General features: G+C 43.8%; 1 protein-coding gene across 4 annotated transcripts in view; it reads left to right on the top strand.

Annotated features, from left to right (window-relative positions):
* The window catches only part of LOC124614028 (hexokinase type 2), a 412,702-nt gene that overhangs the window by 291,950 nt on the left and 101,564 nt on the right, over nucleotides 1-19,188 (top strand). For 2 of the 4 annotated variants that reach the window (XM_047142848.1, XM_047142847.1), the window contains exon 1: nucleotides 4,802-4,852. The exons of 1 other annotated variant lie outside the window; for it this stretch is intronic. In XM_047142848.1, the coding sequence (XP_046998804.1) occupies nucleotides 4,817-4,852 (36 nt within the window). In that variant the 5' untranslated portion in view covers nucleotides 4,802-4,816. Of the gene's footprint in view, nucleotides 1-4,801; nucleotides 4,853-5,021; nucleotides 5,043-19,188 lie in introns of those variants that run through there. One more of the 4 variants, XM_047142851.1, reaches the window with a different exon arrangement.

Genomic DNA, 19,188 nt, shown 5'->3' on the forward strand with positions numbered 1-19,188 from the left:
TTGGGTTCCCGACAGTCGCTATTTCCGGGTACCGTCATGATGACGCTAACAGAGGTACCTTCTCTCACACTCTTAGAAGCAGACATCCTGCGTGTAGTTGTTGCCCCACAGGTGTGTGTGTGTGTGTGTGTGTGTGTTTGTGTGTGTTTGTGTGTGTGTGTGTGTGTGTGTGTGTGTGTGTGTGTGTGTGTGTGTCATGACGAATGATACACCCTTCTTTGGACCTTCTCCCTGTCGCTCTCTCCTATTAGTCGAACTTCGTAAGGGTTCCAGACTGGTGAGGAATAATCAAGAATCGATCTTACCAATATTTTGTGAGCGATTTGTTTCGTAGGTGAATTAAATTTCCTAAAGACTCTTCCAATGAATCTCAGCCTAACACCTATTTCTTACCTGTAGTTTGCTTTATGTGATCATGCTGCTTTAGGTTACTCCAAAGTATTTTAGGATTGTCACTCTTTGCAAGTAGAGTAATGGAACAGTTACATACGTGTAAGACATCTTACACTGCCAGTCCTTGCACCAGTGTTAGTTCCTTCGCAGGTCATCCTGCATTTCGTTACATTAATGTGGCGTTGCAACCTTCCTATTAAAAGTATGCGATTGACTTGGCCGGAGTGTAGCTTGTACGTCGCTGTTACAGTCCGTGACAGCTGACAAGGCTCCTGCCATCTATATGCCCGTAATATCGCTGACGGTACCCGGTGACAGTTTTTCCCCTGGAACGAGCTTTCACGGTAAACCCATCACACGATACCACTTTCAACTATCAGTGCCTGTGGTACCTCGAAGACAGGGTAAACCTACACAGCGATCTGGCCACGACCAAACCAGCGGCTGGCATGCTGCTTGTTATCTTAGTGTGTCATAATGACGGCCAGTGCAACGGTTGACGGCACCCCAGTTACGTGACATGTCACATTTTCCCAGTATCTTACCAATGAGCCCTAGTCCTCATTCTAACATATCCGCGTTATTCCTCTTTAGATTCGGAACTGGAGCATAGGAAGTAAGACCCCTTCTATGCGTTTGTTCGTGCTGCTATTAAACAAAGATTTCTTACTACTGGTTTTGGAATCTAAACAATTTTTCGCAGTATGTAACAGGCGTTGAGCTTTTCCAGCGTTTTCGTAACTGTTGCCCTCAGGCAGACGAATCTGTGAGTATTCCTGCTGCTCTGTTTTGTATAGACCCTGTTCCTTGCTCCAACTCGCTACAGATGCCACACATTGTAGTAGGATTGAACTATAAGATTGTTCAAGGCCTCATCAAACTTAAGTTTCGCAGTTTCTTACCAATTGGAATTATTACTTTCAGGAAATTCGTCTTTTTTGTGGGTGATCTATTGCATGCGACCGGCTGTGAACGGTGGGTTTTCCCGTAATACATTTTATGCATATTATGACTTGAATCGAATCTGCAATTGAAGGTGCGTCTATAAGTGCTGTGAAACCAGCAATGCTCAAGAATAAAACGATGTTACAGCTGAAACGGTTTTATTTTTCAAAACGGAATTCTGCTTTCGTTTGAACAGCAGTGATTAATGTTGAATGTTACCAGTTTTCATTGCCCTCCTAAGCTCTTTCCCTGATTTTTTTTCCGTACTTGGAAAATGTATCCGCCTTGGTTAGATACTTTCTTTTTCCCAAACTATTTTCAACAATACATTGCCATCAGAAGTGTTTGTTCGCTCTGTACACTTAAATATACAAAGCTTGTTAGGACGTGAAAAATGTCAATTTTGGACGTCGTTATAAGAAGTTTCATACTTAACGTAGCTTTTTACTTCTTCTGTTTCTTATATGCAGATAAAAACTGTAGAGGGAAACCGTCTATACAACAGTAAATAGTTCAAAATAGGTGTCGGTTGCAAAAGTTTTGAACAAACTTAGGACGGGCTAGTGTGGAGAGCTGCAACAAAATCAGTCTTCATACTGAAGACAACAGTAGCAATGTAGAAGCAACGTGTCACTACATTAACATGTTGTTGTTTCCTCATACGATACGCCACCTTCAATTCATCCTTGTTGTTAATGAGTTTACTGTTGATCGTAAGAAACGTCTGTTCTATGAAAATGTGGGTTTACGGTTCTGATTGACTATCGGCGAGCCTTATCAGGGCATAGCATGTATTCCGTGTTGGTTTCTATTTGCAAAATGAACACTTTGAAGTAGCAGGCGGCTATTCGCAAGGTTTGCCAGTCAGATCTGTGCGGATTTGTGTATCCGCCTTGGGTAGAGGATTCCTTTTCCCCCAAACTATTTTCCACAATACGTTGCCATCAGAAGTATTTTTTTCCGCCCTGTGCACTTAAATACTGTTCCGCGCTTCGTTCACTCGATTCCGACTTTCCGTGACCCCGCGAACTAAGGCACGCCATATCCTCCGCCCTGCACTTTCTCCCGCAGACTTTCCAGGTTGGAATCTATTACCACTGCGATGTCATCGATCCATCTCATCCTATACCGCCCTCTTCTCCTTGTGCTTCCGATCTTCCTCAGCGTTAACGTCTTCTCTAGCGGATCATGTTTGCTCACGATGTGCCTAAAGCGTGTCAGTTTTTGCTTCAGTATCAGACTTTCCAAAGAATAATCTGGTTTTCTATACTCTAATACCGACGTATTTGTTCTCTCTGCGGTCCGTGAACCTATAATTGTCACACACACTATATTCATCCAGTATTGACAAACGAGAGCATTTAATGACTTCCAACAAACTTTACGCAAAACTTCACATCATTGAGTTTTATTTGTTACTTCTCACAGCTGTCTACTCGCAATAAATGTAAGGCAGAATATAAATATACCTACGAATGTACGACAAAATTTAGTATTTAATTACTTTACGTATGGCTTAAAGATTTATATTACAGTAGATACAATTAAGTTGATACAAAACAAGATAAAATGGGAACAGGCCTTTGAAGCCGCAGCGGTACCGACCGGCCGCCGTGCCATCCTCATCTTCAGCCGTCACCGTATTCCGGTGCGGAGGGGCATGTGGTCAGCACACAGGTCTCCCGGCCGTTGTAAGTTCTCGTGATCGGTTTCGCTACTTCTCATTCAGGTAGCTTCTCAATTGGCCTACAAACGGCTTACCAGACTCCCCAGCGAGTTAATTGGTACATATATTGTCGTTCTAGGTAGCAATGAATTTTTTCCCCAATTCTGTAGCGTTGCTTTCGTCACGGCGTGGTCTGTTCTGATACGCTTGAGGATGCTCCACGTTTTACTTGGTTGGTTGGCTCCCAGGGGTTTGATTGTGGATCTGTTTTACTTACCTTATTACGACCACGGAAGGATGTTCGCTGATTTCTTCGTTCCTCTCTTAGATTATAGATTTCTGGTCCGCGTTGACCATGGTTGACGCAGATTGGTTTTCTAGATTTTAGTCAGTTGCGTGGTAAGTTGTTTCATCATTTGGTAACTCTAAAATCCAGTGTGTTTCATCCATTCTTATGCTACTGTTCGTTGCCGTTGGAGGTTTGGAAGGGCAATGTACCGGGTGATCAAAAAGTCAGTAGAAATTTGAAAACTGAATAAACCACGGAATAATGTAGATAGAGAGGTAAAAATTGACACACATGCTTGGAATGACATGGGGCTTTATTAGAAAAAAAAAATTGCTAGACGCGTGAAAGATCTCTTGCGCGCGTCGTTTGGTGGTGATCGTATGCTCAGCCGCCACTTTCGTCATGCTTGTCCTCCCAGGTCCCCAGACCTCAGTCCGTGCGATCATTGGCTTTTGGGTTACCTGAAGTCGCAAGTGTATCGTGATCGACCGACATCTCTAGGGATGCTGAAAGACAACATCCGACACCAATGCCTCACCATAACTCCGGACATGCTTTACAGTGCTGTTCACAACATTATTGCTCGACTACAGCTATTGTTGAGGAATGATGGTGGACATATTGAGTATTTCCTGTAAAGAACATCATCTTTGCTTTGTCTTACTTTGTTACGCTAATTATTGCTATTCTGATGAGATGAAGCGCCATTTGTCGGACATTTTTTGAACGTTTGTATTTTTTTGGTTCTAATAAAACCCTATGTCATTCCAAGCATGTGTGTCAATTTGTACCCCTTTATCTACATTATTCCGTGATTTATTCAGTTTTCAAATTTATACTGACTTTTTGATCACGCGATACATCGCAAATTCAAGTCTTACAGTCAGATCTAAAGTTCAAATGAGGACTACGGAAGCAATAAGTGATCAGTAAGCTCTGTTGATTCGTTAATCTTTGCAATTGGCGGTTGCTTCAGTATGACATGTCTGACTTGCATGTTAAAAGTGGTAATACTTCGTAAATAAATTATTTGCCTAGGTTTGACGTCATCGCTGAATGACGCCTCGCTCAGGAGATATGACGTCAACAACATTCAGTTGCCTGAGAAGCTAGTTTCTCTTAGAAACGTAGTTCGATTATTTAAAGAATCGTAACATGGTAAAGGAGAGGGGGCGGGGGCGATTACTGGTCGCTGAAACTGGATTAACGATAAGAAACAATGAGTCTACGTCGAGGCGAACCAACAATCCCGTACTGTTGCTCGTACTGATTTCCAGCGATACCATCTCGCCGACTCCTTTGATCTTGACAGCACACGTGCAGTATCTTGTTATTAATGGACAGGTCGGATGCCGTTCCCGTGTCACTTTCGCGACCGGGCGCGCTCGTATTTTGTCGGCGGCAGGCGGCGTGTCTGCGTATCGACGCTGACGTCACGGCCGGTCTCCATGGCGACCGCCTCTCGCGGGCCGGCACAGAGGGTGGAGTGGAGGTGACCTAGTGTTGCTGGGACGGCCACCGCGATGAGGCACACGCTGGACTTGCAGGAGCCTCTGTCGGTGAGTTAAGTCTGAAGCCAGGACCAGGCGTCACGTGAGCGCTTCTAAAGGAGAGCCGTTCCTCTCTCACCTGTCCGAGCTGTACAGTAAAAGAGAGGCCGCCGATCTAAGGGGCAACTTGCGTACCGCGAAACGCCGCCGCCTTTATCTGTTCGCCCTATTGATTTCACAGCCGGGCGGATCGATGGGAGTAAGTAGGCCCACAGACACGTGGCGACCAGCGAAACAGCTGGCGTTGCTGCTTAGACCAGTGCAGTTTGTAGCTTGCTTGCTGGCGGTGCCTCGGCTAGTGATAACAACAAAAAGTTCGCGTTAGACTAGTTCACAACGTAGAACGTTCTGTTTACGGCACGCTAGGCGTCTGTTACGAACAGCAGCATAACTGTTTGTAGTTAAGACCAAGAACACACGCTACTCACTAAGTACTGCTGTAAACCACACTATGGGCTACTTGCTTACAGCAAACTGAGTGAAGCCGTATGTAATTTATCGGGACAGTCTCTCTCTTCACCCCCCCCCCCCCCTTTCACCCCCTACAGCTCCTATGGTACATGCAGGCTATGCAGTCACAGTATCAAATGCTTCTGTCTTGTGTGCGAAGTTTCCGGCCATTAAAGGGAGCACTGTGCACTACAGTATAAGAATATTGTATGTTCTTTCACACACACCGCATCTGATTCTTGCTGAAGATTTAAACCACGGTTGGGTACTGAGTACTGCTACCCATTTCTTGCCATCGTATTGTCACCTTCGGATGAATACCTTGGTAATGAATAAAAGGTCCAAATTTCTACCCCGTGGTTGACTGTATTTTTCTGGCTCTTACATTCACTTATGGCAATACTTAGATGTGTAAACGTAAATAGTATTCGGACCAAGATTGTCGTTGGCATGGACGTCACATCTGGTCGTAATAGTAACTGTAAATATTGTAATCGGTGCACAAGAAGCAGCATGAAATCCTAGTAGACAGTCGTACATCTCCTTCGCAGGCTTAGAATTGGGCATAAGTCATATGCATAGTTCAATGCTTTCCATACTGATGACAGCACGGTCACGAATTTCAGCACGCGAAAGAACATTTAGATTGAAGTAGAGATGAACCAAATTAACTGTAAGATGTAGTTGCAGCATGTATGTAATGCCTAAAGTTGGAAGACTATTCCAAATATATTTAGCTACATAAAAGCAATTAGAATTGTCATGTCTGGTGTGTTCGGTTTTGAAAATCACGTAATATAATTTCTAGTAACATCAGTTACAGACGTTGGAAGTCTGTAACGTTCCATGGTGGGTAAATAGTACATTGAAATGTCAGTGAGAAGCTAAAGCAGAATTGATGAAATGAAATCAATTCTGACATTGGTCGCTGTTTGGCACTGAAATGAAAATAGTGGCAATAAGTGCATTTGTGCCGGACCGGGACTCGAACCCAAAAGTCCCGCGTTACGCGAGGGATGCGTTAACTGCTTCGGCTATCCGAGCACGGTGTCCGTCCGACCCAAATTCCCAACTTGCCGCGCAGTACTTACATAGCGCCTCGTGCCACCCATACTCAAGCTGAAGATTTACAACGAGTGGACACTTTATACTAGGTCAGGACTTAAATGTATTTCCGGATTTTTAAAGCTGCCTTACCATTAAGATACCCAGTCAGAGAAAGAGGATAATTAATTTACTTGCTGCTTCCTGAGTACAACACACATGCAAAACCTCGATCACATAGGTGTTTGTGTGTAAGGTGGTTTAAGGCCGTAGTCGTTGGTTGCTATAAACAGCCCGGAAGCTGCCTGTCTCTTTCCATCGGCACACTGACCTCTTCTGTTTCTCAATGACACTTCGTTAGATGTTACCAAGTCAAGCCATAACAAAATAAAACCTGTGTGTAATACCACTATTTCTACCATTTGTACATTTGTACTGTGGGCGTGTTCAGCTTCTGATGTATTATCCCGTGCAGTCTGTACTAGATTCGTCGATAGGCTGTCCTATTTGGACGAATGCGTAGTATATTGTTTCAGTTTATGCTAGGCGTTGTGTTCCAGAACTACACTACTGGACATTAAAATTGCTACACCACGACGATGACGTGCTACAGACGCGAAATTTAACCGACAGGAAGAAGATGCTGTGACATGCAAACGATTAGCTTTTCAGAGCATTCACACACGGTTCGCGCTGGTGGCGGCACCTACAACGTGCTGACATGAGGAAAGTTACCAACCGATTTCTCATACATGAACAGCAGTTGACCGGCGTTGCTTGGTGAAACGTTGTTGTGATGCCTCGTGTAAGGAGGAGAAATGCGTACCATCACGTTTCCGACTTTTATAAATGGCGGATTGTGGCCTATCGCGATTGCGGTTTATCGTATCGCGACGTTGCTGCTCGCGTTGGTCGAGATCCAATGACTGTTAGCAGAATATGGAATCGGTGGGTTCACAAGGGTAATACGGAACGCCGTGCTGGATCCCAACGGCCTCGTATCACTAGCAGTCGAGATGACAGGCATCTTACCCGCATGGCTGTAACGGATCGTGCTGCCACGTCTCGATCCCTGAGTCAACAGATGGGGACGTTTGCAAGACAACAACCATCTGCACGAACAGTTAGACGACGTTTGCAGCAGCATTGACTATCAGCTCGGAGACTATGTTTGCGGTTACCCTTGACGCTGCATCACAGACAGGAGCGCCTGCGATGGTGTACTCAACGACGAACCTGGGTGCACGAACGGCAAAACGTCATTTTTTCGGATGAATCGAGGTTCTGTTTACAGCATCATGATGGTCGCATCCGTCTTTGGCGACATCGCGGTGAACGCACATTGGAAGCGTGTATTCGTCATCGCCATACTGGCGTATCACCCGGCGTGGTGGTATAGGGTGCCTTGGTTACTTGTGTCGATCACCTCTTGTTCGAATTGACGGCACTTTGAACAGTGGATGTTACATTTCAGATGTGTTACGACCCGTGGCTCTACCCCTCATTCGATCCCTGCGAAACCCTACATTTCAGCAGGATAATGCACGACCACTTGTTGCAGGTCCATTACGGGCCTTTCTGGATACAGAAAATTTTCGATTGCTGCCCTGGCCAGCACGTTCTCCAGACACCTCACCAACTGAACACGTCTGGTCAATGGTGGCCGAGCAACTGGCTCGTCACAATGCGCCAGTCACTACTCTTGATGAACTGTGGTATCGTGTTGAAGCTGCATGGGCAGCTGTACCTGTACACGCCAGCCAAGCTCTGTTTGACTCAATGCCCAGGCGTATGAAGGCCGTTATTACGGCCAGAGGTGGTTGTTCTGGGTACTGATTTCTCAGGATCTATGCACCCAACCTGCGTGAAAATGTAATCACATGTCAGTTCTAGTAAAATATATTTGTCCAATGAATACCCGTTTATCATCTACATTTCTTCTTGGTGTAGCAATTTTAATGGCCAGTAGTGTATTTGTACACACAGCGGTACTCTGTGAAGTGGAGGGTATGTGATATGGCGGAATTTTTCCCCCATTTCCAGCTACGATCGCTCTTGTCTATCGTTAATCTCACCAGGTAAGCGTCAAAGACCACTAAACAGTACTTAAGTATGGGCTGTACGTGAGTTTCATAGAACACCAGTGGGTGAATTAAGCTGTTTCAGAGTTCTTGCTGTAAACATGCCTGCCATATTTTTTCCGTACGAATAGATGTAATTAAAAAAAAGTACTAGTTTATCCTCGGTGAAATCGTTCTTACGTTTTTCTATGTTGCTAAACTAATTGTTAAGTAACAGTCTGACTGTTGTATGAAGAAATACAAACTATTTATATTATAATTAATATCCTAGTTATAGCAGGTGCTCTACTTTCAAAACATCACAAGAGGGGAAGAAATAATAGAACAGTAACAACATAATGACCAGGAGCAGTCTCTAATCGCTGTCAGGAGATACTCCTGGATACATGACAGTTGTGACTGAGTCCAATAATTTATTACGGGTCTTGTACTCAGACGATTTCGTGTATTTTCGTCTATTTACTAGCAGCACATTGGATTTTTAATTTTGTGTCAGCTGGCAGTCTTCACACTAGCTGCAAGTGGAAAAGCATTTCGTAACAACTTCATAACGACACGTCTTGTGAGTACAGTACTGCATCATCTGCGAAGAACTTGAGATATCTAAAAGTGTGACGTACCAGGTCGTAGGCATGTATTTGTAGCTATCACCAGGGAAAAACTGTTATATAAGTAATTTTCTGTGTTCGCAGGTGCATATGATACACAATGAAATCGCTCTATCGCTAGAATAGCCAAACTCAAAATGGCTCAGCCCGTTGATAAAACGGGGCACCAATCAATAAAGTTTCTTGCGTTTGAAGGAAACGCCGCTGCAACGATCTATGCTGAGTTAGTGGAAGTGTACGGCAACAAAGCACAATCCTAAGACACAGGCACAGTTGTTTCCAGTGTGGTTCAAAAATGGTTCAAATGGCTCTGAGCACTATGGGACTTAACTACTGAGGTCATCAGTCCCCTAGAACTTTGAACTACTTAAACTTAACTAACCTAAGGACATCACACACATCCATGACCGAGGCAGGATTCGAACCTGCGACCGTAGCGGTCACGCGGTTCCAAACTGACGCGCTTAGAACCGCACGGGCACACCGGCCGGCTTTCCAGTGTGGTGAAACTGTTCTGAATGACGAAAGACGAAGTAGCATGCCATCTGTGTGCGAAGAAAAATGAATCGCATGAGATAAAAAATTAAACGAAGCCAAAATGAGCGTAAGGAGGGCTGTTCATGTCTGAAGTGTTCAGTGAATACCAAAGGGAAACTCTATCTTCCAAGTTGATGGAAAAGCGTAAGAAATTCTGGTCTTATATTAAATCAGTAAACTGATCGAAGCCATCAGTCTGCTCAGATACGCCGTAACTGTAGTGGCACTGAAACAGTGACCCAGAGAATTCCAAAATACCAAACGCCTTTTTTCCCAAAGGAAGAAAACACTTCACCTGCTCCTTTAAGTCGTCTCACTGACGACAAAATGACAGATGTCGAAATAAGTGACGAAGGTATACATCATCAATTGGAACCACTCTGTAGAGTAAAGGCCACAGGATCTGACAAGATACCAACTAGGTTCTACACGAAGTATACGAAAGAACGTACCTGTCTTCTAGCAGCAGTGTACCATAGGTGCCTGGAGGAGCGAAGTGTTCCTGATTATTGGAAAAAGCCAGATCATTTCCGTTTTCAAGAATTCTGGAACACATTTTATGCTCGCCTATCAAGACAATTCTGGACACCGAAAATCTTCTCCGTAGGAACCAACATGGGCTCCGAAAACAATCATGTGAAACCCAGCACGCTCTGTTCATCCACGAGACCCAGAAATGAGTAGATACCAGCGCTCAGATAGATGGCGTCTACGTTGACTTTCGAAATGTTTTCGATACAGTTCCGCATTGCCGCCTAGAGAACAATACACGAGGGTACAGAATATCAGACCACCTGTGCCACTGAATCGAAGAGTTACTAGCAAGTAGAACACAGTTTGTCATTTTGAACGGAGAGAAGTTTTAAGACGTGAAAGACACTTCGGGGGTGCCCACGGGGAATGTTAAAAGGCTGTTACTTTTAACAGTATGTATAAATGGCGGTTTTCGCAGACGATGCTGTTGATACGAAGAAGTAGCACCTCTAGAAAATTGTAGCGAATTGCAGGAAGACGTGCAGAGCATACACACTTGCTGCAGGGAGTGGCAATTGACCGTCAAGGTAAACAAATTTGACGTAATGCGGATACATAAGAGAGAAGACCGTATATTGCCTGTTTACACAATTGAAGAGAAATTAATGGAAGCAGTTACTTCCATGCGTACAGAGCGATTTTAAGTGGAATGACCACATTAAATTAATTGGGGGTAAGGCAGATATCTGGCTACGATTCAGATTCAGAAGAATTTTCAAGAAATGTAGTCCATCAACAAAGGAAGTAGCTTGCAAAACAAGCAACACTTCCATACTGCGCGTCAGTATTGGATATGTACCAGATAGGACTGACAAAGGAAATAGAAAAGATCCAAGAAGAGCAGAACGTTTCGTCACAGGTTCATTTAGTAAGCTCGAAAGCGCCACGGAGATGATCAGCTACCTCTAGCGGCAGGCGCTATAGGAGAAGCGTTCTGCATCAAGTTAAGGTCCACCGTTAGACTTCAAAGAGCGTACGTTCCTAGAAGTGTCAACAAATATATTTCTTCCTCCTACGTACGTCTCGTGAAAGGCCCATGAATATTAAATCAGAACGCCCACACGGAGACTTAACAGGAATCACTGTCCTCGCTGTCCATTCGCGACTGGAACAGAAAAAGGCGGGAGTGACACTGATACACAAAATATCCTCCTCCACACACTGAATGGTGGCTTTCGGAGTGTAGCTGTGGAAGTGGGGCCCTTGGTGCTCAAAGACCAGCGTATGGCAAACGAGGTAATAATGAAAAAAGGTGAAAAGCAGTTACGGATCAGTTTTCAGCATCTTGTTCACCATTTTGAAACTTAGAAAGGTCACCGTCCCTTTGGTTCCGCGACTGCTCACACCCTTCAAAAATCCCGCGCAAACTAGGCAACTGCGGAAATGCTGTATCTGTGTCAGCATAATCCAGATCACGTTTTTAGTCGCCTAGGTACGATGGAGCCAACGGCCTTGCCTCAGCTGTAACACCGGTTCTCGTCTGATCACCGAAGCTAAGTGCTGTCCGGCTTGGCTAGCACTTGGATGTGTCACACCGTACGGGTCCGCCCAGGGCTGTTGGAAAACAGGGAGCACACAGCCCTTGTGAGGCCAGTTGAGGAGGTACTCGATTGAGAAACAGCGACACCGGTCACGAAAACTAATAACGGCCGGGAGAGCGGTGTGCTGACCACATGCCCCTCCGTTTCCGCATCCGGTGACGCCTATGGTCCTGAGGATGATAGGGCGGTCGGTCGGTACCGTTGGCCCTTCCGACACCTGTTCGGATGGAGAGCCACAGTGGAAGAGAGCTGCGTCTATCATGTACTCGTGATAAAGTAGCAAAGCAATCAGTGGAAACGCTACGGAAAATGGCGAAGACAAAATTGTCGTTAGTTCACCTCAGTAGCTCAGTGGTTAGCGCGTCTTGGGGAGGATTGGAACAGAGTGCACTCGACCTCGTGATGCCAGTTGAGGAGTTACTTCGGTGAAAAGCAGCATCTCCAACGTCAAGAAAGCCCACAACGACCGGGAAGGGTGGCCTGCTGATCCCATGCCCCCCCCCCCTCCCTCATACCGCATACAGTGACGCTCATTGGTAGAGGATGAGACGGCGGTCGGTCGGCAGCGATTGTCGCATTAAGACAAGAACACGGAGCTGACTCTGAGAGTTTTTTGGACTGCCGTGTTGTAGTCCTAACAAATTATGCTGGTAAGAGGGCAAACCGTCACAGGAGCATAACAGGCAACTCTCGAGCTTACGGGAGGTTTCAGAGAGAATGTTTGTACTACTGACACGGCACTCTGTGACTTCTTACACCTTACATGGAGGAAGAAACTACTACGTGGCAGAATACCAACGACCTAACTTCTGAGGTGCAGCGTTCCTGAAGGGCCGAAATGCAGACTTTCACAACCAAGGTTCAAAATGGTTCAAATGGCTCTGAGCACTATGGAACTTAACTTCTGAGGTCATCAGTCCCCTAGTACTTAGAACTACTTAAACCTAACCTGAGTACAGCACACACATCCATGTCCGAGGCAGGATTCGAACCTGCGACCGTAGCGGTCGCGCGGTTCTAGACTGTAGCGCCTAGAACCGCTCGGCCACTCCGGCCGGCCACAACCAAGGGCTCTGTGAAGTCACCCATCGTTGGTGGAAAAAGTGTCGAAGCGTGTATACGTAGGAAAGGACTAATGACATCGCAAACTTTCAAGATCACTCTTTGTTTATTTCGAGGTGATAAACTACTACGACCACCCATCGTACGTGTGTAAAAAAGAAATAGTAGAAAAAGCACTTCAACAGTCTTAATTACATACCAGCGAAGTACGCTGGTTTCTGCTTTCGCATCTGACAGTGTCTTTTTAAAAGGGAAATAATAGAGAAGGCAACCAGAAAGTGTTCAGTGAGTCTCGTACATTTAACGAAGTTAAAGTAATCAGAAATGATACTGGAGATAATACCCTATTATCTTTCTTTCGGAAGGGACATCCAGCGTAATGTGAATGAGGAGCGTTATTTTGGAACGAAAACGACGATGACTGCCCTCGTAATGTCAACGTTTTGGCATTGCTGTAGGACAAACGGAATTGTTTTGGTAAACAGGTGACGTAGAGGCCAGTCGATATCAGGCTTAAGGGAGAAAGTTGGTGTTTGGCGGAGCGGCCGGCCTGGGATCAATAGGGGCCTAGCTGACGCGACTTACGTAACGCGCATGCCGCTTTCTGGCCGTCATGTTCCCACATGGTCTTCTGTTCCCGTCGCTGCACAATGGTTCGTCCAAGTCAATGTAGTTAGTAAGGCGGACTGCGTGCAGCAGACCGCGCTAACGGCGGTAGTTTGCGCGCGACTTTTGCTGCGTTGTGGGGAAGTATCTCGTGGGACATTTACCCGTATCAGCTTATTCAGATCAATTCATCAGCTGAAATAGCAATGAAACTATGGACACGCACCCTTCGTTTGTAAACTTCCGTGTCTTTAGTCGAAAACTGACAGAGCCAGCTCTCACCTTGCGTGTGACCTTCGTCGACCTCTGTGCAGTAATCGCTTCCGTCAGATATTTGTTCCTCTTGAGAGATTCCGGTGACGCTGGAGGCACATCCGGGAAGGACATGGGTTTTGCTTTCCAGACCTCATTATCTTGATAAACTTCATATTCAGTGATGTTTCATAGTCGATACAGCGCGCTTGTCGATGCATGTTTACGTGGAAAATGAGCGTGCAAGGCCATAGAAGGTATTGAGTCGAAATAGTGGATCAGTTCGTGTTCCATAGATCATGAATACGACACTTCGTAATGATGTGGAACGTGTAAGGTTAATAAAAGGTGTCTATACAAGATATTACATTACACAAAATATTACATTACACAAAATATTACATTACACAAAATATTACATTACACAAAATATTACATTACACAAAATATTACATTACACTAAATATTACATTACACTAAATATTACATTACACTAAATATTACATTACACTAAATATTACATTACACTAAATATTACATTACACTAAATATTACATTACACTAAATATTACATTACACTAAATATTACATTACACTAAATATTACATTACACTAAATATTACATTACACTAAATATTTTTAATTTTTTTGTGGGGTTGGGGAAATTACATACTTACTATATCCAAAAATTCATCTAATGAGTAGGAGATGCAATTAAGAAATTATATTAATTTGCTTTTAAATGCTATATGGTTGTCAGACTTTTGATGCTATTAGGTAAGTGACCAAAGACTTTTGTGGCAGCATAATTTACCCCCTTCTGAGCCAAAGTTAGATTTAACCTGGAGTGGTGAAGATCATCCTTTCTCCTAGTGTTGTAGCCATGTACACTGCTATTACTTTTGAATTCGTTCGGATTGTTAATAACAAATTTCATAAGTGAAAAAAATATATATTGTGAGGCTACAGTGAAGATCTCTAGCTCTTTAAATAAGTGTTTGCAGGATGATCTTGGATGAATGTTACGGTCCTTGAAAAGAAATGCAAACCTGTTGGCAACCAGTGTAACAACAAAGGAGAAAGATTTTGGCGCAGGGGAAAAATTAAATGTTAAACCATGGCGAGAATACATTCTTTGGAAAGTAAAACACACATTTTGAAAAAGTCTGTGGTTTAGGAGAAGTCAAGAGAAAAACTTGAGTACGTTGGAGAGATTTCTGTGAAAGTTGGCTATAACGGGGATCTGCGATAGGTGACCACTGCCTCTAAATGCTGGCGAATGTAAACCAATGTGCAACTGGATCTATAATCATTGACTATAAATTACCTTACGTAAATATCTGGCGGTAAAGCGTGCATGTCGACACGGAATAGAAATGAAACGTCGATACAGTCGCGTATTAGACATACAGGGTGGTTAGAAACAGTCTGAAAAGCTTTCAGGGATGTTTCAGGGTAATTTGTGCTGAGAATAATTAAGAAAAAAATAGATACGTTGCATCGTTTCCGTGTTAATTAGTACCAGAGTTAGCCAATCAGGCCGTTGAGCACGCAATTTCAGTAGAACCCACAGAGATGGTGTCGTCGGACGTCGTCTTCGTTCGGTTTCGTAAAACCGAAAAAGAGACGCGAAGGTTGGACGTGGGACGGTAGTAAGCAGGAAACCCCAGCTAAAGGCTGAGCTGTATCGTGCGCTATCATCTACGAAAGGGCTTTCCCACACAGTGTTCTACGGAACACTGGTTGTCCGCAGGAAGTGAATAACTGCTCCGCAAAAAGTATCAATAACAAGGCATTTTTGATATTTTGATGAAAATAATTATACTTCAAAAATTTTATAATTTTTGTGTTATTAGTTTTCATTTAAAATTGAAATAATCACTGAGTAGATGGTGTTCCATCGGAGTACCAGGACTTTCGAAGTTCTTAGACAGATGAAAAGTTTTGGAACCTTTCATCTACGCTTTGGGAACATCTAACATTGATAGTACATGGCGGGTCGCTTGAATGTGTGCGCGCAACGGCCTGACTTGCTGACATCTGTGCTAATAACTCGGGAATACGGCGCAACGTAACGAATTTTAACAATTATTTCTCAGTTTAACTTACTCTGCAACATCCTTGCGAGCTTGTCAGACTGTTTCTGACCACCGTGTATGGTGATCTCACTATATTTAAAATATTCCAGAAAATATTTTGTATATACTGTCTGGCCCTAATCGTTGAGTGGAGAAGGAATTTAAGTAAAAAAAATCGCTTGCGTATATGCAGTATTTGAAACAAGTGAGATAATTTTCCGATGAAAGATACTGAACAAAAATGCCAGGAAGAGTCTGGGAATACTCCGTTCTGTCGATCAGTACCACTGGGAACTAATTCATTGACTTAATTCCCGTTACAGTGATACTTAAGGTATTACACTTTGTTTATTAATTTTGGCATCGTTTTACGTAAGCCGTTCGTCCAATTTTGGAGCATCTGTAAGATATACGTCATCCTCAAGTTCCTTCCTAGACTTCTACCGCAAACGTTTTCATGTATGTGTAGAACGTTGTCTTTCAAAATGAGGATTGAGCTTTGAAATTATACCGTAGAGGGGAAACAAAGGTAGGTTCAGAGAGACACAGAAGTTGTTTGGAGATGAAGAGTCTTGCACAGTACAGAGCAGCATGGAGAGCTGTATCAAACCAGTCTTCGGATTGAAGACCAACACAACAGTAGTTTCGTAGCAGTGCGAGATATTAGTCCTTCAATAACAGTGTGTCATTACTTATCCATTATACTGGCCTTTGATCTCCGTGGCTGTGGATTATATTATTTTAATAAATACAGCAACCAGCCACTTCTGTATGATTATATAAGCGAATAGGCTTTTCGGGCTTTCATCCATCTTCAGTTTGCGTAATACAGATGAGTCTTCAGTCACTACCTCAAATTGGGTGCTGCAACTGCCCTGTACAAAATAACAATTGTGTTCAGTTACTACGCTTCGCGAGTAGTATATTTACAAGGTATTGCTGTTTAGGTGTGCTCACTTCCAACTGTGCTTGTTGTTATTCCGATTCTAGATCTTGCGGATGCGGCACAAACTTCTTTACTTCTATTTTGCAGAAAGACAGCAAAGTATCCGTTACGTTGCAGACTGACCCCTTTGTTTACATCTGAAAACACATCTGTAATCAGAGATTAAATTTTGCATGCAGGTTCTGATGTGGTCACAGCTCTGAACTTACAAATACCCCACCTGGCCCGCAAAGGAAAAAATGATCATCTTACTTAAGAGATCGAAATTTATTCTCTCAAATGTGCAACCCCAAACGACTCTAAACGACCAAACATAACTACGAAACAAAATTTTCTTAAGGAATTTCCATAACTTAATCATACTCACTCGTTAGGCGCAGCCATGAAAAAACCTAATCCATTATGAGTCCGTCCATTGCGTAAAGTAGTTCTACATAATGGAAATCTGTTCTGTCTGTATTCAGAGAGAGAGAGAGAGAGAGAGAGAGAGAGAGAGAGAGAGAGAGAGAGAAGGAAAAATTAGTAATTTTTGTATATAAAATCTACTGTATTACTTTGTTTTTTATAATGTTCCATATAACCTAAAGTCACTAACGCACTTACTGAATAACCGTATAGAGACTCAGCACATTCGTGTTAAGTAATATGTTCTTTTCAGTCGTGCAGAACTTCTGAGCAAAATGTTATCTTTGACCACAGATGTATTTTCGAATGTAAACAAAAATGTCACTCGGCAACATACATCGTAAATATATAACTCGGGAAGTGTAGTAGCTAAACAAAATGATTTTGGGCAGGCCAGTTACAGCGTCGAATTTGGCGTTGATGATGTAACTATGTAGTGACTGAAGGCTAAAATAGGTATTACGCTAATCGAAGATGGGTGAAATCCGAAAACGCATATTAGTTTAAAAATGTGTGACAAGATGGCTAGCTGCCGTATTTATTAAAATAAAAGTGTGAGTAAATCTGCAGGGCAGCACGTGAGGTAATTTGTCACGCGCAACGCCACGGAAACTTCTGTCGAAAGAAGCGTTTCAGTGTTAGTTATGAGCAAGGAGGGGGGGAGAATATGGCGAGCCGTGCGCCGGCATCCAGCTGCGGGTGTGGAGAGTGAAACTCCAGTGTCCTTGGTGCGCCGCTCTCTGGTAGTCGGGCTCTGCTGCATCGGCGGGGAACTTGTCTCACCGTTATAGCCACGTGCAGAGCCGCCACCAGACACCGACCGCTTCCACAGGCTTCCCTCCTCTGCTAAACGGCAGATCGGCCGACCACGGCACTCCTTTTGTACCGTCTTTAAATAACTCTTTTTCATTACAGTACTATTTAGTGTCTACACTAAATCAATAAACTTCAAGGAAATTGTTACGACCCAAGGTCCAAAACGATACACATAGGTAAGTAAATGCGCAAATATATTATTCTGCATTTAGCTGGTTTTGCAACGCAGTCTACACCAGCGTGCAAAAGACCAACACTGTAGCGCCAGTATAACTTCCTCCTCTGTTCACATTCCCTGAACGCCCTTCACTCTAAACCGCTTGCAGCCAGCAGGTAAAGTAGTCGAGAGTACTGAAGACCTCTCATCCACCTACAAAGCTGGGGAAGGCGGTATCTTCGTGCTGTGTGTAAGGGCAAGTGGGTAGCTGTGTGTAAGGGCAAATGGGTATTACGCTGAATGAGAGGGCGGGTATAGCAGTCAAGGAGGCGTGTCGTGATTCTCAGATACTTCAGTGTATCTCCTGCATACCCTCGTCTCGCTGTTTAGGTACAGTGTCGTGCGTCGATGGGAAGATGAGTGGCTCAAAGTGATAGACAACAAACTGCGACTAGCTAAATCCACAACGCGACCTCCTTCCATCCGCACAGGCGGAGGCGTGTTGAGATATACGTCTTACTGGTCGCGCAGCCCCCAGCCCTTCGATTCAAGGCTTCTTGCTCTTGTGAGGGGAGACTCCTCCCCCCTCCCCACCCCACCCAATGTACTTACGTACTTACAGATCACAGTGCGCCACATTTTACTAGAATATGTTTTATTTTAGGACCAAAGGGCGGCTGGTCATTTGCCAACAGATTTGCCGTCTATTTCCATTCACAATCAAACGTAAATTGTCAAACGTAATTTGTCATGAGTTCCATAAAATGTGAGGGCGACGTTTTTAGTGTGTTTCAGGGTGACTAGCTCATCCGGTTTTTTTGTAATTGATCTGTTAGCCACATACTCTGGCAAATCTGTTTCAGATTCCCTCTTGTCATTCTTCGATTTACGTAAGTTTTAGAACACGTGGACAATTTTAATGCTGTCTTCTGTAATGTGAGCTAGTGTGATTGTGCAGATGATCGTGGGTGATATTTGGGAAGAGTAAGGTTTTGTCTTAGGTACACACACACACACACACACACACACACACACACACACACACACACACACACTTTATCTCGCTAAATCAACGATAATTGTGGAGCACAGCAAAGTGTAACTTGCGTATGAGACAGCTAACAAGGGAATGGGAAGAAACTCTAGTAACAGATTCGATGGAATGTATGCTCTGTGATGGTGGGTTTCAGATTGGATTTGCAGAGATGTAGAAACTGTATCTGGTTTG

Source organism: Schistocerca americana, chromosome 4, assembly GCF_021461395.2.
Source record: "Schistocerca americana isolate TAMUIC-IGC-003095 chromosome 4, iqSchAmer2.1, whole genome shotgun sequence".
Taxonomy (NCBI): Eukaryota; Metazoa; Arthropoda; class Insecta; order Orthoptera; family Acrididae; genus Schistocerca; species Schistocerca americana.